This window comes from Plectropomus leopardus, chromosome 7 (genome assembly GCF_008729295.1).
Source record: "Plectropomus leopardus isolate mb chromosome 7, YSFRI_Pleo_2.0, whole genome shotgun sequence".
Classification (NCBI taxonomy): Eukaryota; Metazoa; Chordata; class Actinopteri; order Perciformes; family Serranidae; genus Plectropomus; species Plectropomus leopardus.
Window position 1 is genome coordinate 21,162,152 of NC_056469.1, and position 25,785 is coordinate 21,187,936.

General features: G+C 41.6%; 2 protein-coding genes across 3 annotated transcripts in view; both read right to left on the reverse strand.

Annotated features, from left to right (window-relative positions):
• Positions 1 to 3,375, reverse strand: part of eva1ba (eva-1 homolog Ba (C. elegans)) — a 47,869-nt gene extending 44,494 nt beyond the window's left edge. The window contains exon 1 of the mRNA XM_042490041.1: positions 3,280 to 3,375. The gene's annotated coding sequence lies outside the window, so the exon portion shown is untranslated. The remainder of the gene's footprint in view (positions 1 to 3,279) is intronic.
• Positions 3,376 to 5,784: 2,409 nt separating this feature from the next.
• On the reverse strand, positions 5,785 to 25,785 carry stk40 (serine/threonine kinase 40). Of its 2 annotated transcripts, none has more exons than XM_042489874.1 (11): positions 25,586 to 25,785; positions 21,712 to 21,838; positions 21,139 to 21,224; positions 20,339 to 20,482; positions 18,666 to 18,890; positions 18,279 to 18,331; positions 12,588 to 12,703; positions 10,377 to 10,521; positions 9,996 to 10,115; positions 9,601 to 9,685; positions 5,785 to 9,384 (listed from the first exon to the last, which is right to left on the reverse strand). In XM_042489874.1, the coding sequence occupies exons 2-11, from the start codon at positions 21,827 to 21,829 to the stop codon at positions 9,166 to 9,168; spliced, it is 1,311 nt and encodes a 436-aa protein (XP_042345808.1). In that variant the 5' UTR covers positions 21,830 to 21,838; positions 25,586 to 25,785; the 3' UTR covers positions 5,785 to 9,165. The 2 variants fall into 2 exon arrangements, with proteins under 2 accessions (XP_042345808.1, XP_042345809.1); XM_042489875.1 differs by having other exon boundaries at positions 9,256 to 9,397.

The window sequence follows — 25,785 nt, forward strand, 5'->3', positions numbered from 1 at the left end:
GGGTTATGCCCTGGGTCTGCATGAGACTTCTGGAGTCTTACCTACATTATATATCAGACTGTTGATAAAAAAAGGAGAAAAACGTACTATACTTTGGAAAAGAACAATAAAACAACAATACATTTTAGGAAATAATTGTTTTTTTTCTTTTCCAAGAGGAAGATGGAAAGATTAATATCATTCTGAGACTGGATCCAAGAGGCAGCTTTGGCTGCATTCACATCATATCACTTAGATCATAATTGTTAGCAGTCATTTTGGAAAATCAGTTCACGTTATACTCTTAGTTGCAATTCCAAGTCAAAGATATCAAACATTTCTGACAACCATTTCTCACTTGTTAAAAAGTACTACAGCAAACAACAACAGAGCAAAATGGTAGGTGCTATGTGTAAAGACAAAAAAATAAATAAATAAAAACCAATATAAAAAGTAATGCAATGATTAGATACAAGTTAGTGGCAAACTTATAGCAGTGACAGTCTTATGCTTTGGGGTATTCACTTATTTAAATTTAAGGCTGCCCACGGCAGGCGTTCAGGTCAGCACAAACACTTTCACAAGGAGGAAAACAGCTCTCTGGGCTCTCTCGAAAATTAAAGGGACAGTTTACCCCAATATCAAAAATACATTTTTTTCCACCTGTACTTTTCATTTATCAATCTAGCTTGTTACGGTGTGAGCTGCAGAGTGCTGGAGATACCATAGAGATGTCTGCCTTCTGTTGGATATAATGGAACTAGGTGGCACTAGATGGTGCTCAAAGTGCAAAAAAAAAAAATCTGAAAACCTCAAAAGCAATGTCTCTTTCCAGAAATAATGACCCAGTTATTCAAGAAAATTAATAGACCTTGTTTCTAGCAGTTTCGTGTAGCAACTATATTCGTTCCAACATCACTCACCGTGCAGAAGCCATCACGCATCTACAGCTAGCTTACCAAGCACTTCTGAGCTAGCTGCAGTTACAGCTCAGCCAAGGACGACTCCATCAATGTTTACTTCTCACAATGCCACAAGCACGAGTCTGTGTATTAACTGATGCACGCTTCTATCTATATTCAATCCACAATCCACTATTCAATCCACTAATCAAACTTTGCGATTGCAGTTAAAACAACTATTATGTTCTATGAAATGGTATTCACACAAACAGTATTGCATATTTTGTAGGCGTTTAAATCACCGGTTTCATCATGATACGGAATTATATCGATATTTTTGACAATGAAACAGTATTTGCTGATACGACAAAGTCTACCACGATACGATTTAAATATGATTTCGATTCGATTCGATTTAGGGGCCTGCTATCAATATGAGCCGATAAAGATACAGAAAAGATACAAACATATAGGCCTACATAATTGGAAATAATTAAAACTGGTTCATTCTGTTTAAAAACACTTTCTGGAAAATTCAATTGAAAATTCAATTCGAAAATTAATGATCTTTTAGTCTACATGTACGTTTTTTTCAGTCAATATTGCTGAAACCACAAGAGGTCAGTAGGGCTTTTGTTTACATATGACGTGCGCCGTCAGTTTCTCTGAAAACAAAACATTTCCAGACTGATGATCTATTCCCGGGTAAATAATAGTAATATATCCTCATCATCTTTCTCTCGGCTGCTCGCCATCACCTGCTAGACGCTGTGTGACGTGACACAGACTTTCAAAATAAGGGCGCACCTGAAAGGCGATGATATGGATCTATTGATCATTTAATCGATATATCGATGCAGATCGATGGATCGTTACACCCCTAATATTCTGCATATGTTTGCTTTTTTTTATAGCTCAGTGCTGAGAGAGACAGTGCCACTTCATCACAGGAAATCATTATTATTGTCTGTATTAGATTTTTCTGTTCTCTGATTGCTGCAGGGCCCACCATGTGTAAAGTGCCACACCAAAGTCTTTGCATCTGCTGGCACCAGTTTCATAACCACATCTAAAGTCACTGTCTGTTACTGAATTGGACTGCACTCTAATGTGGAAGGAATATGAGCACTAGTGGTTTTCTTTCCTCATTTGTTTTATTGTCTTAAATGAAGTTATCATGTTAAAGGACATTCTCTGGTACAACAAAACATGAGCACTGATTTCAAAGTCACACAATGTGTAGTTTAAGAGAGCCTGGTAATCAACTGAACAGCAAAGTTAATTAAAAACAAGGACAAAACGAGGATATCTGTACACTTCAGATGATTTATGTGTCTTGTGGTGTTGATGATACTGTAAATGCATTTGACATTTTCAGATCTTCTGTTTTATCATGTGTTTAACAACATTCTAACCTGAGGAGCAGAACTAAAGACAGAGTAACTTAAAATGACTAAAGAAAGACCTGAACAGATGTTTTTCCTTCTTGCTGCTCATATGGGGACCGTATGCACACTCTGTTTTCAGGCCTGTTTTGTGGCTGTGATAGCTCGCCAACAAAAATCAACTCAGTTCAGCATGTCTTTAAGTACAAATCACAATGCTGCTAATCTCATCTTCCCGCCTACTTTATAATCTTAAAATGTGGAAACAAATTGAAATGCCTGTGCAGTGTTCTGCCTGGATATAGTATACTGGATATTAGTTTTAGAGATTTATGTAGGGATTTTTTTGTTGGTTTTTTTTTCTCAGTAGTATGGGAAGGTCAAGATAATTATTGGGTGGTTGATTGATCAATCTGTTCACTCTCACGCCAGAGCAGGATTCCTTGACAATCACTGATCATAGACACACATGTATTCTTTGGATTCACTGTATCCAAAGGATAAATCCTAAAATCCTAAGTTTCCATTTGGCCAAATTTGAAATTTTACAGAACATCTATCCAAATCTATAGCAGAGATGGAGCAGAGCGGGGACTTTTAAGGCTCCAGCCTCAAATGTTTTTTCTCAAGGCCCTAAATCTTTTAGGTTTTGTGATTTAAAAAAAAAAAAAAGAATTTGTCTTTCAGATAATAACATATGCCCACGTTGTTTATTCCACCATGCTGTTCCCTGAAAATTGTTAATGTTTTTCTATTTGCCTAATACTCAGTTCAGAGGACTGAAGATTTACTCTGCCACTCATTCTATGAGCTGTCCAGTATTACAAAATAGGTTTCAAAATTAGTAATGCTGTTTATGCAGAATTCGCATACTGTCTATGTTATGTAGCTTAAAATAGTAAATGTAGTGGCTTCTAAATGCCAAGGTTTCAAAATATAGACACCCAGCAGATTCCAACACGCTTTGTACCCCAAACAGTAAACATATGAGCGTGATGAGCTGCGTTACTTACCGTGTTGAAAATGTTCGGGGGGTCTGACAGTGCCAGTGAGGATGATCCAAAAATGTTTACAAAAACCAACAAAAAGTTTGAAACAAACAAAAACTGTTGAAAAACTGTGTGTTGACATCTTCTCGAGCTTCCTGGTGAGACAGCTGATGCTGACTAATTACCCAAAGTCAGCAGGTGATTCAAGGCTTCAAAATAAGAGCACTTACAAAAATAAAAGGAAAATATTTACCTCTCACCAAAACATTTATATAACAGGGAGGCTGTCATGAAATTTGCTGAGCAAATCCATGCATTTGAGGGGACAAACGCTTAAGATTGAAACATTTGCTGTACTTTTGGAACAGCTCTAAAACTTGGCAGACCATCACTACTTTGTTAAATCTATTCTGGTCATTGAGAGTATGCTTTTCTCTTGAATGCTTATTTTTTTGACTTTTAACCTGGATCAGCATCAGTATTGTTAGGTTTCATTCACATGCCTTTCTTTCAGAAACACAAGGGGGAAAATGCAATGAGCAACATGGGAAGAAATGTCTCAACAAGTTGTGAGAAATTTGCAAAAGGTACCAAGAACATGACCTGAAAATTAGTTTTTCAAAATGGGAGTGGGTATTATAAAAAATTGATTTTTTAGTTAAACTAGGAAATGCCAAGAATGCCAAGTATGTATATTTATAATTATTATAATTGTTTAATTGTTTAATTTTCTGCACTTTTTGCGCTATTTTCTTACTTTTTTTGTTTTATACCTGTTTTTGCCTTTTCTTTCCCCAGTAAATTTTTTTGTAATTTTTTTTAAATTTCTTGCTTATTTGTGAGCCATGTCTTATTAAGTTGCTCGTTGCCTTCTCCCCATATTTTGAGAGAAATCAAACAAATGTGCTCATGTTTAAAAGGATTAATTGAGACGAATAAGAGCTACCCAGTAGAGATTGGACTAGACACTTTCAGATGTAGATCATCTGACTTCCTGTGACCTCTTTTAAGGCAACCATGAGAATTATATCCGCTGCTCAATGTTGCAGATAGTCACAAGTTTTGTTTTTTCTTAAATACAGCACACATTTGGTTTTGTGTTAACTGGAATGTCTTGTCAGTGGGGGAAATAAAACCTCAGCCCGCTGGACACAGCTGGAGACACATTCATACACTCTGACATACAAACATTGAGTATTAACTAAAAGGAAGATGCAGCTGTGCACTTAAACCAGTTATTTCTAATATATTTTAACAGTTAAATACACTGCTACCAGTAAAGTACACACACACAGAAAGCTAGGACAATACTGCTGCATACACACATCTGGAAATGTGGATCCCTGTTTATCCTCTATCATCCATGTCCAACAGGATAAAGCCTGTTCTCTTCTTGTGAAACTGAATACGAAATGCTCTCCAAGGTAATTAAGCAAGAGCATCGCAGATGTCTGACGTAAACTTTAATGGACAATTGTTTGTTTGACACACACATGAATCTAGGATGGACCTCCTCAAGGCCAGCTGGTTGTAGTTTATGGGGACAAAGCATCTGTGCAACTTTGACCCTTGAGACTTTTCCACCCAGCTTGACATGTTGGGAGAGGGGTGTAATGATGCAGAGTAGAGAGAGACCCACTTTAGACAAAGTTAGGATCTCAGAGGGATGGGAGAGGTTACTCTAAACTGTGTTATTCTTCTGTTGAGTGATTGAGCAGTGCATTATTTTTGCTTCTGCTAACTACTTGTTGACTAAACTGATCTATAATGAGGAAGTCGAAGGTCTCATCTCCTATTTGTCCTACGATGCCACAGTGATTGTGGGTTTCGGATTTAATTTCCATAGATAGTAGACACTCTTTTGCTCCATCATATTTGTGGAGTCACAGTATGGGGTATAAAAAGGACCAAAAAAAGTGTTGCATAATGACTGCTCATGTCATTATCACAGATTCAATCCAGTATCTGTCAGGCCTGCAGATGATGAGATTTTCATGTGTCTGTGTGTATTTTTTGGCAGGCACGACATGATTTCAAGTGGAATTAATGCTCCACTCAAACGGGTGTGTGTGCGTTCAAAAGCCTGAGGTGAGTTGGGGGATTGGCGGAGCAGCCCACATGATCCCCTGGTGCTGTCAGAGTCAGCATGAGGCTTCCTGTTTGAGCACCTCTACCCCAGTTTTGGTCCAAAACCCGACTCACCCAAGACTGAGGCGGTTTAGACGCACAGAGACTCAATTATTCTAAATTTTGTTCACTCTTCACACCAGTCCAACCCTCAGAGGCCTGAAACCACATCATGTAAATGCACATACAGATGGCTGGCACTGAGCAACTGAACATTTTTTGTAGATTGTACTCTCAACATATGGTAAAGAAACAAGTGAAATCCAAAAAAAGGAACATTCAGTGTAATGTACTTCATGTGCCAAAGTTAATTACACCAGTCCAACTGCTGGCTTTAGTTTCATTTTTTAAGAAAGTGCTCCACCTACTGGCAACAAAAGGAAGCATCAAAGGCAAAAGATGAATGTTTCCATATCAAAGTTTATTGCTGACATGCATGTAGAGATCTGATGAAGTAGAAAAATATGTTTTTTATACAAACGTGTTTTTCATCTGTACAATTACGCAGTTTTCTGTATCTAGATGCCCGTGTCCAAACCAAGCAGCTTACAACACATAATCCCATTGGGTTTGGACTACACCACATTTCATATCCTGCACAAAGTTTCCAGTTGAAACAGTCAGCAATATATTTGTTATATACTGGAGACTTTTAGAAGCGGAGTGAAAATCATCACAAAAACTCAAATATTTTGAAAATTAACTACTTTTATGCCTCATCCAATTAGGGGGTCAATCGAGTTTGCTTTGTAGCTTCCCATAGGACTCAAGGGAGTAAATTACCTTTATATTCTCCATCAGTTGCACCGGCACACCTTAAAATCATGCAACAGTCACATGTTTCACACAGAGATGAACCTCACACTATGTCCATGCTTTTCAGTCCACATCGCAGTCTATCAATACAACTCTGTAAAACAAACATTGATTGTGGTACAATCCACTAGCTAGAAAGTGAAATACTTTGATAAGGGGGGACAAAATAACATCTACATCACGGGTCTATTGAACCTGTAGTTACTAATCTGTAGCTGGGCATCATGGAAGATGGCGTAAGACACTTTCCACAGACAGATCACTTAATGTCAGCGTTCAGCGAGGTGTTCATGAGACACCCTTTTCTGATGAACAACCTAGACTACTACAATACTGCTGTATACCCATTGAATTCACATTGAGGTGGGAGAGAGCCGGCAGCTCTCTTTACATATAATTTTAGTCTCTGGATGTGGTGGTTGATGGCCAACGTGGCCTATAATGCACGTCAATCGGCATGTGTTGAAACAGTTGGTATCAAACTAGGTGGAACTACATACAGTATGACTGGCGCAGTCATGATGGTACATATTTACATACTGACCAGAGAGTGCAGCCTTGTGTGGGGATTTTTTGGGTAAATGACAGAAAAAAAGAAAAAAAAAAACCACACAAAAAAAGAAAAACTCCCGTAAATCAAGATAATGTGCGAGTATCATTTTGTTTTTTGTAAAAAATATAACTATGCAAAGTCAGTCTTGTTATTAGTGTAGCTTAAGTTGACCACAGACGTTGTGGTTAAAATGGCAAGAAAATGATTCAGGAGACCAAAAAAGGAAAAACACAAAAACAGATGCTACTCTTTCATGAATGTGGCTGAAAAAAAAAAAGATAAAAATGAGAATCACTGTTGGAGTTAACAACACTTTTTAAAGCTGAGAGAGCAAAGACATGTGGGGCTGTCATTTCACTGGCATTAACTGCACCTAGTGTGTGAAACAAGCCCCAGTGGTTTGGGGGTTTTGGGTGGGGTAGGGTCTTCTACACAAGTGAATAAATAAATCAACATGAAATTACAAGGAAAAAAGAAGTAAAGACATTTGAAAATATTCCAGAGCCTATGTTCATGCAATCAGTTTGAATATAAATAGGAAGAGGTTTAGATAGCCTAAAGCAGGTACCAATACGCAAAGGCAAGTTGCAGTGTACAGATGCCTAACAGTCACTGGTTAGTAGCTTTGCCATGGTTTGAAGAAACCATTCGGTAAAAAGACAAGAATGCATCGATAGCCAAGAATACCCAGCAACTAAACTTAAAACCTATGAGATCATTTCTCTATGAAATATTACAGTATCGATTACCGTCACCAGCTAGACTTTCTGCACAGAGAGCCTACATGGTGAGATAATACAAGCATGTACAAGTTGAGCTAGAGAGAGGGCTTGAGAATGGCAATAGACGTGTGATATTTTCCAATCTTAAGAAAGCATTCATGGCTAAAACATTCAGTCAAGCCCCGTCTCAGCAAAGCCTGCTCGGGTTTTCACAGTGTCTGCCACTGAGGCAGGCCAGATAACACAACACAATGATTGGAGGATAGCTTAAAGGGTCTGTAGCTGTCTGAGGTGAACAGCTCCACAGCTCTGCAGACTCTGATTTGCCCGAAACACACACGTGCACACTCATGGATACTGCAGACTTATCAAAGCGTTGAATGACAGTTCACATTCATACTGAAAAACACTTGATCACCCAATGATCTGTCTTGATAAAGAGAAACAGGGAAGTTGGAATACCTGGAAGCCGTTTGATTCTGAATGAGGCTGTGGGTACCAGTTTCCTTGGCTAAGAGTAATTTTAAGACATGATTTTTGGCAATAGAAACATGACAGTGCCTGATCTCCACTATAATGGCACTGAGGAAGCGTTACCATCAATATGCCGTGGCAGGGAGGATCCAACAGTGTCTCCCATTCAGTTCTTGGCATTGTGACTTCCAGGTACCTCACACTAGCTGCCTAGATGCTAAAAACAGATTTCCACAGGGATGAGAGCAAAAGCAGGAGACAATGCATTTTGCAAATATCAAAGGATGCATGTAGACATACTTTGATATTCAGTATCTTCAATCCAAAGGTAGGGATGAAATGCTACTTATTAAGGTAATTATGATAAAAAGCTTATTCGGATTTGTTTGAAACCACTGAGAGGGTTTCAAAGCATCATCACACTGACAGAAAACATTAATGCTTTATGTCACTGGTGGCATCAAGACTCCATTGTTACAATCCCTTGTCTCAGAACAGTGAGCATGGTTTACCAACAGAGAAGAGAGACAGAGAGGTAGATTGATTTGAAGTCAGAGTTACAGACAGGACAAGTCTGGATCTTTTTCAATACAGGATAACAGTAGAGAGGAAGAGGAAGGAGTGAGGGAGGAGGGTGGAATGGAGGTATAGAGAAGTGACATCTGTGATCAGGAGATCTGACTTGAGGCAATAACCATTAACCACTAGGAAGAGAGGGGGTTGCTACATGATTCTGGTCCTGTATTGCTCAGGGGATCCAGAGTTGATGCGGAAAGTGTTACAGTAGGGAGATCTTGAAGGAGGAGGAATACGGGGTTAATTGTCTCTTCAACACTCCGGGCAGAGCCTTGTATTAGCCCCATGTGTGACAGTGCCATCAGGTTGGCTGCACAGTGAGATCTGACTGTGGGTGACCTGAGGGCAAGGAACCTTTGGTTCAGATCTTCCTCCGGGGCTTTCCGTGTTTCACAGGAGGATCCAGATGTGAGGAGTGAAGTTTTAGATTGGCAGTTTGTTCTGGCGCTCTCCTCACACCTGCTCCACCTATAGCTTGCCCAAAGCCCACCTACCAATGGGGCCGTCTGTACCCTGGTTCAGGTTGGGCCTCCTGTATGTGAGTTCAGTTTTGGAGCTTTATCTTCCTCAGTCCTCTCTGGACTCCACAGGTCTCTGTGCTCCCCTAGGAGGTCAGGGAGGTTGATATGGGTGGCTGGGGGGCTACTTCCGGAGGAAACGTTGTGCCAGGATGGCAGCATCTAGCGGGCTGACAGGCTGGGCATCATGGCCCAGACGCCTTACGGGTGGGATGCTGCCAAACTGGCGCTTGGTGAGAAAGCTCTTGGCCTCATGGATAGTGTTCTTCTCTTCAGCCAGCAGCAGCTGCTGGCGCATGTAGTTCTCAAACTCGTACTGTGAAGACTCTTCTATCACCTTGGCCTGAGGAAAGAAACTGTATTCTGTTCAATGTGCTGCAACATCTGGGCTGAAATATACATGTTCCCTTGTGTAAGTGTACTTAAGAAGTCATGTAAACATGAGGCAAAAATCACACAAAAATGGGAATTATATTAATAAGCAGCTCTATATGAGCTACTCTGGCGCTCACAGGCTCCATATTTAGATCAATGATGTCATGTTTCTCCCATAATTTACCTCTTGCAGATGTTCTGGGTGATTGATCTGATCGTCAATATCTGGCACCACCTGCAGAGGGCCACTCAACGATGAAACAGACTGCCTGTGATAAGAAAAACGCAACAAAGACAATGATTAACAACAGCGAGCTTGTTGAATTTGAAACGGCCTATGCTGAATCATTGTATGTTTAACAGTGGGATAATTAAACACATGCCATCTTCAAGTGCCTATAAAATCAAATCTTAAGTAAAAAAGAACCAGTGGCAATCTTGAAAAATTCACGGTAGCTCTAGAGAACATTTTACTCAGCACAAATGTGATTATTTCTCAGCTCTTCCACAATAAATGATGACTTGAGAATCAACACTTTTTGTGTAACTTTTCAAATATCCAGCAGGTGGAGCAATTACCATGAGGCGATGATGGCACTGAGAGACTCCAGCACCTCTCCTGCAGTAAGCCTCTGCTGAGGGTCCAACACCAGCAGCTTCCTGATCAGGCACACTGTGTTCTCAGACACGCGACCGTCCCTTTGAGAAGGTGGAGGACAACAGGAGGGGACAGTTTTTATTTATTAAAATGTGACTGTAAGTCATAAAGCCACTATTGAAGGATTACACTGCCATTTTCTCAGGTCCAAATTCTCAGCAAATCTGCATAAATAACCTTACTCAAGGATGGTGTATGCAAAACTATTTGGTAAAATACAAATAAATCGTGTTTTTAAAATGTGGTGACTCCATTGCTTTGAATAAATCTCCAAATGTCACATGCACATGACAGGTACTCACTCTGGGATGGAGTACTCTGCAGCCTTAATCTTGCGGAAGAGCTCTTGAGGTATGCTATCATAAAAGGGGAACTGGCCATACAGCATGGTGAACAGGACCACACCAAGAGCCCACATGTCACTGGGTTTACCACGGTACGGCCGACCTGGAGACGGGAAGGAGAGGTGATCGGGATCAGTATGTAACATAAACAAATGTGGCATTTAAAATGAAGATGGCAAAGTGCTCCAAAATCAGATAAGCCACAGAGATTGAAATCAGCATTTTGTTTGTTGACAGTTTTTACCCTGTATGACACAGGGGTGATCAACCCTTTCACAAGTTAAATTCCTGCTCAGTTGCCAGGTCTAATGATTAACGAGATGAGCAAACACAAACACAAGCAATGATTCCACATACATCATATTTCCAAGAAATGTCCAGCACACTGCTGACTTTTAAAATGAGAGCTGTGAAATGTGACTATAAGTCTACCCTGAGCCATTAAATCAGCCGTGGATATGCGATGAATACACTGGAGCGGTTGAGGGTGGAGCATCATGGCTGTGCATGACCATAGGCAGTGTTGTTAGAGCCAGGCAGGCGGTAGCAACAGCAGCAGGCAATTATGTTAAAGCTTGTGACACACACACACACACACACACACACACACACACACACACACACACACACACACACACACACACACACACACACACACACACACACACACACACACACACACACACACACACACACACACACACACACACACAGGCGGGGGATGGGGATGGGAGGGGAAGGGGGTAGATGGGAGTAGTTTCCCTCCAGTGAGTCATCAGTGCATGAGTCACTGAAGCTCTGTTTAATTGTGTGCCTGTCACGTTATGCTGATATACACGCCCGGGTTTTATCCACAGTTTTTGAGTGGTTGGAGCTCAACGATTTCTGTTTGAGATTATTCTTCTCATTCTTGTCCACCGTCCAGGACACTGCTCAAGCAATCAATATATAAATGGATGGCACTGGTGTCTACCACTGAAGTGCATGCCCAAGCATCAACCTGATTGGTGTGTGATGCTCAGGTCTGAACATCTACTTTGACGAATGAGCATTGTGAAGCTAAACAATAAAAATGGATTTCTGCTTTTTTCTTTCAGACAAAGAAAATGTTTCACACAAAGAGGAAAGAAGCTTCCTCTGCGGACACATACACACGGAGAAAATGCAACATCACCGTGATTACACAAACAAAGACAAAAAAGCTATTCCTAGCCTTTAGCCAGTCCAAGATTGCAACATACCCCCCCCCTTTTTTTTGCCTAATAACCGGAAAATCAAACACAAGACTGCTTAACGTTACACAACACTCTAAAGAGGCCACCATAGATTTTTTTGTTTTAGAAAAGTTGTAATGAGGACACGAGGAATATATACGTTTATTGCTTAGTCCCTTTACGAAGATACAAAGAATACAGAGAACATGTACAATGTTTAAAACAGCAATGATGTCCAAACAAAATGGCTTCTTCTGAATGAAGTCAATATTTAGTGTACAACAAAAGGTAGCTCAAACAATCAATATTGAGCTTTGGACATGTCTTGAATGCTACCTGGTGAAAATACACCAGAATATTAGTATTGTAAATCTCATATTGCCTGCCTAAGAAAGTTCAAGACATGCTAAGTGTAAATGGAGGTCACAGTAAATATTTGCAATTTAAGCCTGATGAGGCTGTTTTATTCTGAAATATTTGCATTTTTAATACTGTGTACTGGTTGTATTTTAGTAAAGAGACTACTGAGAAATAAATATGTATGGTCATTATAACCTTGCTAAAATAAAGTTCCAAGTAGCCCAAGAGTTTTGCACAGTATTGTGTGTACACACACACACACACACACACACACACACACTAAACAATCGTGCTTCACTTGCAGTTATTACACTTCACAACCCTTTTTCACAGCCTAAAATGGACTGTGGCAACTGGAAGACAGTGAGGAAGGTTTTCACACCTGTGTACACATGATCAGTTGCAGCAAAAACAGGTGTGACTGTTGGATTGTCAGTTTTTGAAAGTGACAAAAACTGGTTGATGTTGACCCCCCCGTGACCGAATGACAGAAAGGAGCTTTTCAACACTTTCCTGACTGTCCTTGCTTGACACAAATGCTGTTCTACGAAAAAAAAATGCATGCTACATATAGGGTTTTTCTTTTTAAACTCACCACTCAATACATCAGGGCTGATGTAGGCCGGACTTCCTCTCTGGTCTTTCAGCAGGTCGTCCTCGCTCACCAGGTGCTTTCCCAGGCAGAAGTTTGTGATGGTGATTCGGTGAGTCCTGTACACACACAAACATGCAAAAATGCCTGGTAATTAACTTTTATACATCTTATTATCAATCAGGATTAAAATTAATATAAAATAATGACCCAAATATCCCCGCTGCTACTGAACAACCCCTCTTGTGTTCTCCTCTCCAGCTTTATCAAACCATGGCAAAACAGTGTTACTCATCATAACAAATGTAAGTTTAGAATGTGAAACACTGCACACTCATAGCTCAAAGCATGAGGCGAACACAGGCCGACAGAGACAGGGAGAACTAGCATGCCTTGTTGTTTTAATAATCTCATGGTTCACCGGGCCTTAAAAATACATCAGTATCTCATGACTGCCAGATGCAAAACAGAGCATGCACACCCGGCCTTGGTAGAAGAAAGTCTCCCATCTCACTGTGTTATACTTGCAGTTAAGATGCATGTTTTTCTTTTCCTTAAATAATTTAAAACTAGATTCACAAGGTCTATCAGAAGGTCAGGTCTAAATGATGTTCTCACGATTCTCTAAAAAAAAAAAAAAACATCTTTGATTCAGTAGATCCTTGTACATTATCTGCACAATTTCTCTGCAACAAGGTAGTATATTCTCAATTATTAAGCATGCATGTTTATCTACAGGGGAAAAAAAACGTCTCTATTGTCAGGGGTTAACAATTGTTGACATACAAACTGTCTAAAGTCTAAGTCAGGGGTGTCCAAAGTTTTGAGTGGAGTCCAGATTAAATAATGTGATAATACCTGGGAACCAGCACCAGCTGCTTCTCAAAACATATGGGTAACTTTTTTTTTTTTTTTTTTATAAATCGCACGAAAACGACACAAAGTAACTTGTTTAATCTCTAAATCAAAAAAGGTATTCAACTTTCCACTGCTTCTGACTTTACGCTTCTTTGCTGTGACCATATCTGCTACCTAGCTAGCAATATCTGGTGTTAGGTTATTTTTCATTTGCTTATTTACGATCTGTCTATGAAAACAAAATAGTGATGCCTGCGTAGTTCTTTCTTGGTGCATGCCTACGAATTTTTTTTGCCATCATGAGTTAAATGAAAAAAGTGCAAAGTGATCTTGCTTAATTAACCAATATTGAGTTAAATAAAAACTATATTTTGAAAAACAAGCCGTGGGCAGTTTGAAAGTGGTCTGAGGGCCACAACTTGCCCCAGGGTCGGACATGGGACATTATCGGTCTAAGTTCTTTTTTAAAAAATAAAATCTACTGTACACCTACTCTAAAAATATCAGGTAAGACATGCAGTGAGAAAATGTTTGCAACTTTAAGACAACTGTAAAGTAGATTGTGCAAAACTGTTTGAAACTTCAAGATGACTGTTTTTGCCAGGAAGGCCTTTAAACTTTAGGGTAGAGATTCCCAACTGGTGGGCTGTGGTCCAAGAGTGGGTCACAGGTCAGTTCTCTAGAGACTTGAGAACATGGCAAGTTTGTAAAAAACACACTTTATTTTTGACAGACCTGCAGACTTAAGGGACTCATTTATAATAGCAATCTATTTTTTCAAGTACAGAAATTTGGTGTTTTTTGGCCTATTACCATGCTGTGCCTTTACAGCATCAGCGATTTTTAAGCAATAATATGCACTTTCTGGCCACAGTGCCAATTATTTAATAAGTCTGGAGTAATCCCACTTCATTCTTGCAATATATTTTATTTCATTGTGTTCTAAGTCAATGTGTTGTTTACATTTTGTGAAATAAAATTTAATATGAGTAAATTTATCTTAAGTGTGGACCCTGAACTAATGACTAAGGAGAAAGCTGGACCCCATTGACTGGACCAGTTGGGAACCACTACTATAGGGGTTTACTGTAGATAATTCTTTCTTGAATGTGAAATTTCTCTTAATTATGCTTAATGTCCTTATCACGTCCCTGTGTTCTCATTTTTGTAGATTCCCATTAAGCATTATGTGAACTCTAATGCTCTACATAAAGTGTTTGTTATCATCAACATTGCTGTTTTAGCTGAAGGCCATCTTCCTACATCAGGCCTGAGAAATAAAGAAAAGACCACTCCAGACACACTGGCGCTTGCAAGTCTGAGAAGACCCACTGATGTTACCAGCAATGTTTGATTAATTTGGTTTCTGTGGAAACAACATGGCAATATAAAGATGTTTCTCTGAGTCATCAAAGGTAAATTTAGTTTGCTTGTGGCGGAGTGAAACCTAACAGTATTAAAGCAGAGGGACTATGGACTGTTCTATATCGGTGTTCTTTCAGCAGAGAAAGAGAAAATAAAAAGCCGCACTTTGACAAACATATGAGTCAACTTGTGGTTTGGGATAATTGTCTCGATGACTAAGCCTGCATGGTGATGGGTTGGCAAATGACTATATGAAGCTCACGAAGATTTAAAATATGTACACAAAAGCGCAACTTCAAGTGCACCCACACAATCGCTCCCATGGTGAACACGCACACACCAAAATGCACTCAGGAGCACATGAGCGCACACAAAAGCAGCCACGGTCTAGAGCCTGTGTCCTCTCTGGATCACGCTCCTCACCCACATCCGCTTTCTAAAAAGCCTGAGGTCAACAGCTTCCCCTATTCTCTCTCACTTTCACACCCTGCTCCATCTCACACACACACACACACACACACACACACACACACACACTGCTCCCATCGCCACGTCTGGAGCCAATTCCTCTCAAACACTCAATTTTCAACCAAACGCTCCAGTCTCAATCTTCCCTTAGTACATTCGTTTCACATAATTTCCTGCTACTTATGTGATCCGACCCTTCAATGGCTTTTGTGATCCAAGTCTCAATAGCCATACAGTGGCTTTGTGATGTGCACAAGGATGGGCCAGAACAGAGTGCAATGCTTCAAGGACCCTCAACATAAAAGCTTCCTTTATAGACGAGTCTGTTCTTTTGTCTGTGTGCATCACGACCAAGGCTTCTATTCTTGCACCGGAGATTGGGTAAATGAAATTGCATGTTTGCCTCGTGAGGCAAGGGTCCCTGAGGGCTGAAGAGAGACCACACCATCTCTGCTTCCTGGTCATGTGACCCCAGGGTAAGCCAGGAAACCAGAAACCTAAACAGCCCCTGTGATTTACCCTCCCTTCCTGCAGAATTTTGCTGGAAATACACCAGCTGATGGGAAGGGAGGTTAAATGCAGAACAACTTCAGCAGATCATTTCCTCAGAACCAAGATTTGGAGGGTCATACTTCCTCAAACTTTACTTTTTTCTAAGGTCTACATTACTGAATTATGACCACTGCTTGTCTAATATTATTGCATGTTTAAAAAACAGCAATGTAATATAAGAGAAATTCAAGGATAATTCCAGGGTGAATTATTTTGCACAGGACAGCACATCAAAACAATAATCAATCAGAAGGTATAATCCAAGGCATTTTTTTAATGGGGCCCAGATTAGATTACTGGAAAATATCTGAGGGCCAGCTGTGTCTCAGATCAAATGGGTTATTTAAAAAAACGGTCCTCACTGTCGATTTAACGCCTCTTTGCTGTAGCCACATCTGCTACTTAGCAGGAAATGTCTGCTATTAGCCAACCATTCTGTTTTATGAAAAAAAAAACAACCATAAATTCTAACTGCTCTTCCTACTTGATGCATGTCTATAATGTATGATAGTCCTGCCATTGTGAGGTGAAGGGAGAAAATACATTGATATTGCTTGATTAACCAATATTGTGCAGCAGGCCACATATAGTATATATTGAAAGTCAAGGCGAGAGCCATTTAAAATTGGCATTGAGAGCCACCATTAGCACCCGGGCCAGACTTTGGACATGCCTGGTATAATCCATCCCTGACACAATTCTGTGAAGTAAACTAAGAGCAGCTCTCTAAAGGAAATAAATAAAAAGAATCAAAAAACAATAATGACACCTTGCTTTAAATAAGGAAATCAATTCAGCTCTGACATACACCGTCAATGACCCTGCAGATGGATTTATGACATCCTGCTTTCATAACAGCTGGCTCTGCAAGAGGAAATCACGTCATTCTTGCATAAACTGCTGAGTTTGTGGATGGCATCGGTGCATATCCCTTCAGTGAGTGACAACAAGCGGCAGGGGAGGAGAAGGGATTTTGAGATTGGTCTGCATCTGAAATTGTTTTTCCCAAACTGACTGTACATTCATGCACATCCAGGGTGGAGTGACAGAGGAAACGTGCAAGCAAGAAAAGCATGATGCATAAAGGAGACAGGGAAAGTGAAGAGAAAAGGGGGATATGACAAAGGGCATAAAATAGAGAGCCAATAGAAGCAGGAAAGGGATTGGGATTTAAAAGAAAAATAGATAAAAAGCAGAGTAGAGGGTAAATAAATGATGACTGTGTGTGCATGTGTATGTGTGTCTGTGTGACATGCACTTTGGTGTGAGTCAGCTCAGAGCTATGGGGCCTTTGGCAGGCCTCTCCTTTGTCCCCAGCTGGGACGGAGTGTTCCGCTCGTCTGCTCCTCTCTCCGCCACCCTCCTCCCCTGGTCAAAACACTCTGTTTCATCACCACCACTACTACTGCTGCTGATGCTGCTGCTGCTGCTGCTTGTGGTGGGGGCAACAGGCTCTGATGCCTGAGATGCTGCATGCGTGTATGTGGTTTAAAGATAAGCCTGGAACGTGACATCTCAATGCATGTACTCATACTTGCAGATCATGCGTGAGAAGTGACTAAGAAGAGTGTGAGACAACTCCATGAGTACGCTCACTTGTGCGTGATGCAAGCATGCTCCAAGTTTGGATGTGAAGGTGTGTGTAGCAAGCGTAGGAACAGAGAGAGTGTGTGTCGTTATTAGTCACGTCCTTCCAAATAAAAAGGCTGGCTTTGTGGGATGATTATCGGCGTCTCCAAGAATGTGCGCGCAGACCTCAGAAAACCTTTCAAAGGTTCAATGCAAAATCTAGCTAAATCATCTAAACTCTAACTAATTCATAAATTTGAAAAATAAAAAAAGCATGTGACAGATAAAATAGCTGTATACACACAGTGAGAGTTGCTTTTTACCCCCTGATCCCACACAAAATCTCTCTCATACTCTGTGCTTATGGTGTTTGGAGAGAGCTTTGCAGATTAGTAGTTTTCCATTCTGCAGGGTCTATCTGATTCTGAACTGCAGCACTCTATGACCTGAGGTGCACTCACCACGGCCCTGTGTGCTATATAACATTGCTCACTGTCCAACAAAGAACAAAGCAGTGTCATATTCTACGCTCTGTTTTGCACCAGAGTCCGGTACACCCTCTGCTTCCAAAAAAATCTAACCACGGGGAATGAATCATCCGCCTTTACTCAACACACAGACACGGACCCAGAGAGGCACAAGAGAGACTCTAGGTTCCTACAACTGATCTCACTCTTAGTCTGAGAATGTGACCCCTGCTTGGGTTTTAATCCAAATGCGTACTGGATACAGGCTGCCGGGGCCGGCTGAGGCCCTCTCACACACGTGAGCTGAGACAGAATGACTTACTGGCAGGCTAAATGACTGACCCTTTATAATGGGGAGGTTATTGGGCAGCTAACTGATTGGCAAGGCCGAACGAGAGAATGAGTTTCATCTTACCGTTTGTTCAGCACCATGTTTCCCAGCTTGAGGTCTCTGTGCACAATGTTTTTCTGCATGCAGGAAAGAAAACGAAGAGAGTAGAAAAAATGTCTGGTCAGGTCATTCTTAGTGAATCACTGGTATCAAAACAATCAGTTTGTTTTGGAGAGTGGTACACGAACATGGGAGATGAGTAATGAGAGATAATGCAACTAGCTACAATAACAAAGCAATTTCTCTGACAGTTGACAGAGACACTGTAGTATCCAGACTCTCTTCATTGATAAAAACAGCAAACATGCTTATGTTTTCTTTTATGCAGTGTTTGGTTTATGAGGAACAACACACTCTCGCAGAAGTGCACCTTTTCTTGAAGTAGTCCATCAAATTCCATCTCAGACTCACCTTATGAAGGGCTTCCACCACACGGACCACATCGTAGAAGATGACGATGGCTTCGCGCTCACTAAGTCGTTTCTCCTTTATAACGTAATGCTGGAGGTTTATGAGATCTGCCGTCTTATCGCTGAAGTCATGAGCACACAGGCAGTCAAGCACAAGGCAGATCCGCTTCTTCATCTTGCGCACTTTGTTCGCCTCCATGTCCTCCACTATTTCATAGGCTCGATCCTGCAGAACAACAAAGACATGTGTGAGCTGCTATCTTCAGGAAGACGCTTACTCTTACTGTAAGTGGACAAAGTTGTCAATGCATTTTAGAAGCACTTTCCAACAGTGTCCGATCAATATAAGTTGATGCATCCATGAATACATCAAACTGAATGGATGCCCTGTACTGTGCCGGCTGATCAAACTGATTCACTCAGCTTAGAAAGACATATGGATTCAAGCAGGGTAGAGGCCATCAATCACCAGCCTGCATGTGGCCGATGAATAAGACACATCCACCCCTCCACACCGGGTGGTGGAGGACGAATAACAAAGGTCATTCCTCTTCTTCCAACTCCAGTCTTAGTGGAGTCACCACTTCTTATTGATTTCTGTATCAGGTTGTCAGTTTTTTTTAGATGCAGTCAGCACCTCTGAAAGTGTACATTATTAACTGGTTCTCTCACAGTGGAGATGCGCTATAATAACCCAATCAATATTGCAGGCCTAAATGAATCAGAGTGCAGGGCTCAATGCTGCTATTCTGAGAACACCGGCTGAGTGGGACAGGCAGGATGTTAAAGAGAGACAAAGAAGAGAAACAAAGAGAGAGAGGGCAGATGGAAAAATAACAAAGTTAGAGGAGGAGGCAGATGGGAGGACAGGTAAGGGAGGGGGATTCATTGTAAACGGATGGGGCTGTGAATAGAGAACGACTGCAGATAAATATGGCTTTTAATGGTACTCCCACTTCTCTCTTGAAACAACCCAGATAAGGAAAATACAAGCAGTTGGCCAGACTAATGACAAGCTTACCTCTGCTAATACTGGACTGATAAGACCATGTTGTTAGTTGTACTTACACCATGACGTTGTATTCTGCACGGAACATAAAGTTATAGACACTTCTCCATGGCAATGTTTTTATCATGTTCAATTATACAGGATACTCGCCAACACAGCACTAAGTAATCCACAATACACCAGTGATATATCAATTTACACCCCGGGGGCTGAATATGGCCCCCAACAGGGTGCCAGGTGGCACCCCGACCATTTTATAATACACAATAAAAAATAAAGTGATTCATACTGGGAAGTGTTTTTGTACTTTTAGTATACATAAGGTGCCAGAGTGCATAAAATAGCATCAACAGAGTGTTTATCAAAAAAAAAGTGCCAGTGGAGGATCTCCCACAGCCCACGTCAGCGGTCCCAGTTAACCCTAATGTCCTAAAATCCTAGAAATGTCCTAAAATCCTCAAAACACATGGGGCTGCTGCGACTAGCCTGCGGCCTTTTGTCATTCTGCAAAAGTGGCCCCCAAGCAAAGGGAGTTGAGTGTCCCTGTCATAAACTAAAATACACCTTTTGTGCTCATAATATTAATGATCAGACTGATTGTATGCGATGCAGCTGCCAACAGAAAATGTAATTAAACTGCCAGATGTGTGCATGTCTCAGTTTACCTGGAAGAGGCCATGGTGGTGGACCACCCCGTCCTGGTTGTGCAGCAGAGAGAGTAGTGAGTACTCGGTGTGCAGCAGCATTTTTCCCTGCCTCTCCTCCTGAGTCTCCCCTGTGGAGTCCACTCGCTCCTCCAGCGTGAGGATCTGCCACACATGCGAGAACAGAGCAAACATTAGAGGTCACAAGACAAGCGCTCAAACTGGATCAGACAGCGGAAAGAGAGCTTTAACCATTTAGTATGCAGCTAATCTTCAGTCCCGACACTAAACCCTTTAAATGACTGAAAACATGACAGAAAGTTACATCTGCTTAGCATTTATAAAGAATCTGTGCAGTGGAGATGGTGTAAGGGGTCTGCAGCTTTAAAAGAGTGGCTCATATACCAACGTGAGGCAAACAAGCTGTGCAGCAGACACCGAGGCGCTGTAGTCACGGGTATGAGGGGAGGGTCATGCACTGACTCACTACATGGTCATGGGGGTTAAAAGTCGACATTCCAGGTGGGGTGCTACCTTCTTCCCTTTCTTCCCCCTCTTCTATAGCCCCATCACATGTGAAACAGACATTGGATAGCCCCAATAAACAGATTGCCTGGCTGAGATTTTTGTTTGCACCAGACTAAAACAGGCGACCATAAAATGAACACCAACATAGGAAGGTCAAAGGTTCACATGTCTACTGGGATATCATGGCTTTGCTTTGAATTATGTGCTCGCATTTTTTATTGAACCATAAGTTTAACTCGCTTAAAAGAAGAAGGAAAAAGAAATAAAAAGTGGGCCAACCCAGACAGACTTACTTTGAGCTGATAGAAGTCATCGGTCCCGTCCTTTCTGGCCAGACACTGCACTATGCTGGGCACTGGTGAGTTGCCCAGGCGAGGCCCTGCAAGGACAAGCAAAGGAACAGCTGCATGACCAAAAGGCAGGCTGCATGCCGGAGTGTGTGCTCTCACTGCAACTCATTAAAGGCCGCATGTGCACGTACCCATTAACACCCAGAGTGTAATGTTTTCTTTGGCACTCTGCATAGCAAATAGCGGAGGAGTTGTGGAGTACAAAACATACAAGTTTCAGAGTATGGGAGAGATGCATTTTCCAGAGGGAGGAAGTAACCTTGCTCCAACACAGACTCAGATCTTTCTGGCGGATGTCAGGGGGGATCAGCAAAATTCTTCACATTCTTGTCTCAGGCAGCGTACACACAGAGACACCCCACAACTCTCACATTCACACAACTATCTTTCCCAGTTTCCTGCACACACAGGTTACACATGTTCACAAAATTGCGTGCTAGGTGCAATCTCAGCCACACAGACTTTTTTAATTTCCATACTTTTAGGACTTGTGCAACACACTAGCAGCTTCCTCACCAAGGATGAAGGGGCCGGCTCTCTTGGCGTTGTTGCCAGATATCCCAGGACATTGCAGCTTGCTGGCCCTGCCTGATGTCTCTCCAGACCCCCTCTCCGACGAGCGCCGCTTGGACATACTGGAGCTCTACAGGGGAATAAATCAGATTAGTACACAGGATAAAGATAGTCAAGTTAAAGGCTAAGTGCATACATGTGACTGCAAGGACACAAACTCTCAACCGATGACCAAAAATAGAATCAGTAATCTGTGACCAAACAATGGTTTCATAAATAGTCTGTTTAAAAATAAAGACTATACCCTGAGATTTAGCAGCAGCACCACAGGCTGGACAAGAGTGCACTGCTTAGTGAACAGAAGAGAAAGAAGGTAAACTTCAGAGCAGCTCCTCCCAGCCTATTTTAAATATCCCTCCCACCCGTTTACCAACACCTCCGTGTGAATGTGAGGCCATTACGGCTCCATTCAGAATAATGGCTGCTAGCGTCGAGGGTCACACCTCAGATTCAATCACCCCAACAGGCAATGCAAATGTGCCGCAATCTGCAATTTAAATGGGAAATGCTGTCATGTAAACACATTGCATTGGCACAGAATTTTAAACAAATGCATTTTTAATTTGAGTCTTCAGATTGAGCCACATATCAATCTCCTGCTTTTCCTGCTGCAGTGGACGTGGTTTTAGAAAAATCCTTCCGCTCTTAATCTGCGTGTTTTATCTCAAAATCTGTACAGCTGGCTTATCTGCGCAGACCTCCCTCTGAAAGGACATGCGTGTTCGAACAAGGCTGAAAAAAAAATGCCAAGCCCTTACACTATGATAAGGGAACTAGATTCACATGCCAGAAGAACCAGTGACACAGTGTGACACATCATCATTACACAAACTACTTTAACCGCCACTGCAGACCTACCTCCCAGAATCAAGAGAGCGAGAGGTATGCTTTGTTTACTGATACTGAGTTCCTATGTGATGAAACCCCATCTGTTTCCCGTAACAGGGAAGTAGTGCCTTGAACCGAGAGGAATGATTCACCCTGCTGTCGTTGTGAGTTTCCATTGGATAGACAGGCCTAAACGCACAGGTGACAACAACAATAACAGTGAGAAAAATGTGTCTCAAGCCTCTGATGTGTTGACCTTATCAACTGAAAGAAATCCCCTAATTAAAGTTACGTCCACAAGAACGCAACACAAATTGACAAATATGAAGTAAAAATGTCACAAACTGATAGAGGTGTCGTGCATATTTTAGCCAGCTATACAAGAGAGGTGATTCAGACTAATAAAATCCAAAACCCCTCATAAAACTTGTAAACTAGACACTGCGTGGAGAGCTAACAAAGCCCAAAAAACTTGCAAGTGGAACAAACTAGAGAAATGTAATATTTTTTAATGAATTAGGCCTACTTCCTGTTTCAGAACTAATCGTGCGCCACTCGCCAGTTGGCGTTTTTGGGCAGAGAGGAGGCAGGACAGTTGGCAGTCAGTATGGGCTGGTATGAATTCTCACTTCCATGAGGCTTTTTGTGATCCCAGACAGCAGACAGTGTCATCATCATGTCTCTCGCCCATCTGTCTCTATCTCCACTAGTCATCACCCACTGAGTCTGATGAGCTGAGGTTTTCTGACAGCATTTATGGCACAAGCCAGAGTGACACCAAGTCACGCTGCCAATAGTAAGAGAGCATCTTACTCTAGAGAGCGTGCAATGGATAATCAGCTACTGCAATTCATAAGGGAAGGAAATTATTTAACTTTTTCATCAAGTGTCCAAAGTGGTTGGCAGAATCAAATTTATCGCTTCAAGGGCTGCCAGATTAATATATTTTAAATTGTTGTTGGAGTGCTAGAAAGGCTGCTAAATTTAGTAAGATAAACAGAAAGAGGCAAAACTAACAGTAGTGTTCCCACACATTTTCAGGGACAAAATTTCTAAACTTTTCCATGACTTGAATGAAGAAATGTAAGTGATAGTAAACAAAACATCACACATCGACATATATTAGAACTACGTCACACACCAACAGCTATAGAAAATACAATTTCTGTTATGTCACGTTAGGTGGAAGGGTATCCATGGCAGATTATTCTAACAATTTCACTACACACAACATTTCATGACTTTTCTAAAACTTTCAAAGATTTTTACTAATTCCAGGACTTCTCGGTGCCTGCAAAATGTGATTGTGAATTTACATGACCTTTCCAGGTTTTCCATGAACATGGGAACCCTGTAACAGGCATCTCATTTGTTGCAATTCCCCACATTTCTAATAAGGTCATTTGTGATTGTATGTTGTATGCATTTTCTTTCCAGCTACATAATTTGAACAGTCACATACTAATCCATGCACTTTGGGCTTATGACACTGAACTGACCCAACTGATGCACAACACACAGCAAATGGACCCAAGGCCATTCATCTACCTACTAAACACCAGCTATAGTGCTGCGGAGCCAACCCCTGACACATCTAAAAAGCAAAGGTCAATGCAACCAAGTAATGCACGCTGACCTAAATGACATCAGCACAATGACAGCACACAGCTATCCTTTTCTGACACTGCTGTGCCTTACTGCACAGCCAGTGATCTGGCAAGCAAGACTGCCTCTGCCTCTGACTGTACCGGAGGGAGGACAAGAACAGATACAGCCTCTGAATCATATCACACAAAAGGAGGAGAGACACGCTGCCGGTGCCCACGAGAAATGTGGGCTCCTTAAATAGTATCTGAACAAAACAACCACGTAGGTGTCTCAAGATCCACCCACTCAGACTCCATGCCACTGGTCTGGCTCTGCAAGAACAGCTTGATTGCAAAATCAAGGTAGTATCAGGATGGACAAAGAAAGCAGGTAGTAAACACAGAAGTGGATAACAAAATCTGGAGCCAGAGAGATAGTATGATCCAAATCAATACATCCACAAATAGATCAAACACAAGAGTAAGGACAAAGAGGAAAAGCAACTCGAAGGTCACACACAGGCTTCAATCGTGCTGCTTGGATAAAATGTCAGTCATTCATGTCAGTTCTTACACACATCTACCCCCATCAAGCCTACTTCTCACTGTTGACTACAACATTGCAACAACAACGTCCTTGACCGCACACCAAATCTGCGTACACAAGGTCACATTATAATTCCCAAGACAAAATAATCAGAAATGCACGCAGACTGTCACACATTGATTGGTGCCATTTTGCGACCACAAGGTCTGGACACCGCTCAGCTCTAACAGCGAGCACTGTAAACGAGACACGAGTCGTGGAGTAAAAACGCTGACGTTATGCCTTGCAACTTGTGCAAAACCACTCCACAGACAACTAATAACTCGAGTAGCCAGGTGCTAATGTGTTTTACCCACAACAATTACAATTGAACGGTCTTGGGACGTTTACAATCACACATTCTGAACCGCATTTCACAGCGTGCGTTAATGTAACAGGCAACGCTTGGTTTAGGTAGCCATTTAAATGACCGCAAGTATTATTTAACGATGTAGATTCACATTGGGTGTCATAAAACGAACGTCTGAGTGCACGCACAAACTTATAACATCAACAAAGACGACTGAATTATTCGACCACAGACGATTCAGGCACACCGGCCACACAAAGGGGCACACAACACAACAAGGAGTTGGTCTCTCGGTGCAAACTACACAGAGCAGCCGTTAGCTCGGTTCAGACTACTTTAGCGTGTTTTCTAACGTGCCACTGATGTTTAAATACGACCACAGACGAGCGAGGTTAGCTAACGCCAAGCTGGAGGCTACAGAGCAGCCGGGAGGCCATTTAAACAAAGTAGGTAATATTACAGCTGGCTAGCTTTGCCGGATAGCAATGTAGTCGCCAACTCGCTTACCTCGAGCCGAAACCGCCGGGTAAAGTCTGCGTTGTCGGCTTACAACATGGATATTTCTTGAGTAAACGCTGTGGTGGATGTGCGGAGCTTCTCGCTTTAACAGGAGAGACCACAGCGGGTTGGTTTCGGGCTGTTTAGCCTCTGTTACCGAAATGAGCAATTAAGGAAAAGCCTCCGCTCTTCGCTGATCGCATCTTTCC

Excerpts from the sequence above, each read along its gene's own strand:
- stk40 (XM_042489874.1), bottom strand. The coding sequence starts at position 21,829 with ATGTCCAAGCGGCGCTCGTCGGAGAGGGGGTCTGGAGAGACATCAGGC. Across the intron at positions 10,116-10,376 it reads GCAGAGTACTCCATCCCAGA|GGACGGTCGCGTGTCTGAGA; the intron begins GTGAGTACCTGT and ends ACCTTCTCAAAG. Across the intron at positions 9,686-9,995 it reads AGTGCCATCATCGCCTCATG|GCAGTCTGTTTCATCGTTGA; the intron begins GTAATTGCTCCA and ends TTCTTATCACAG.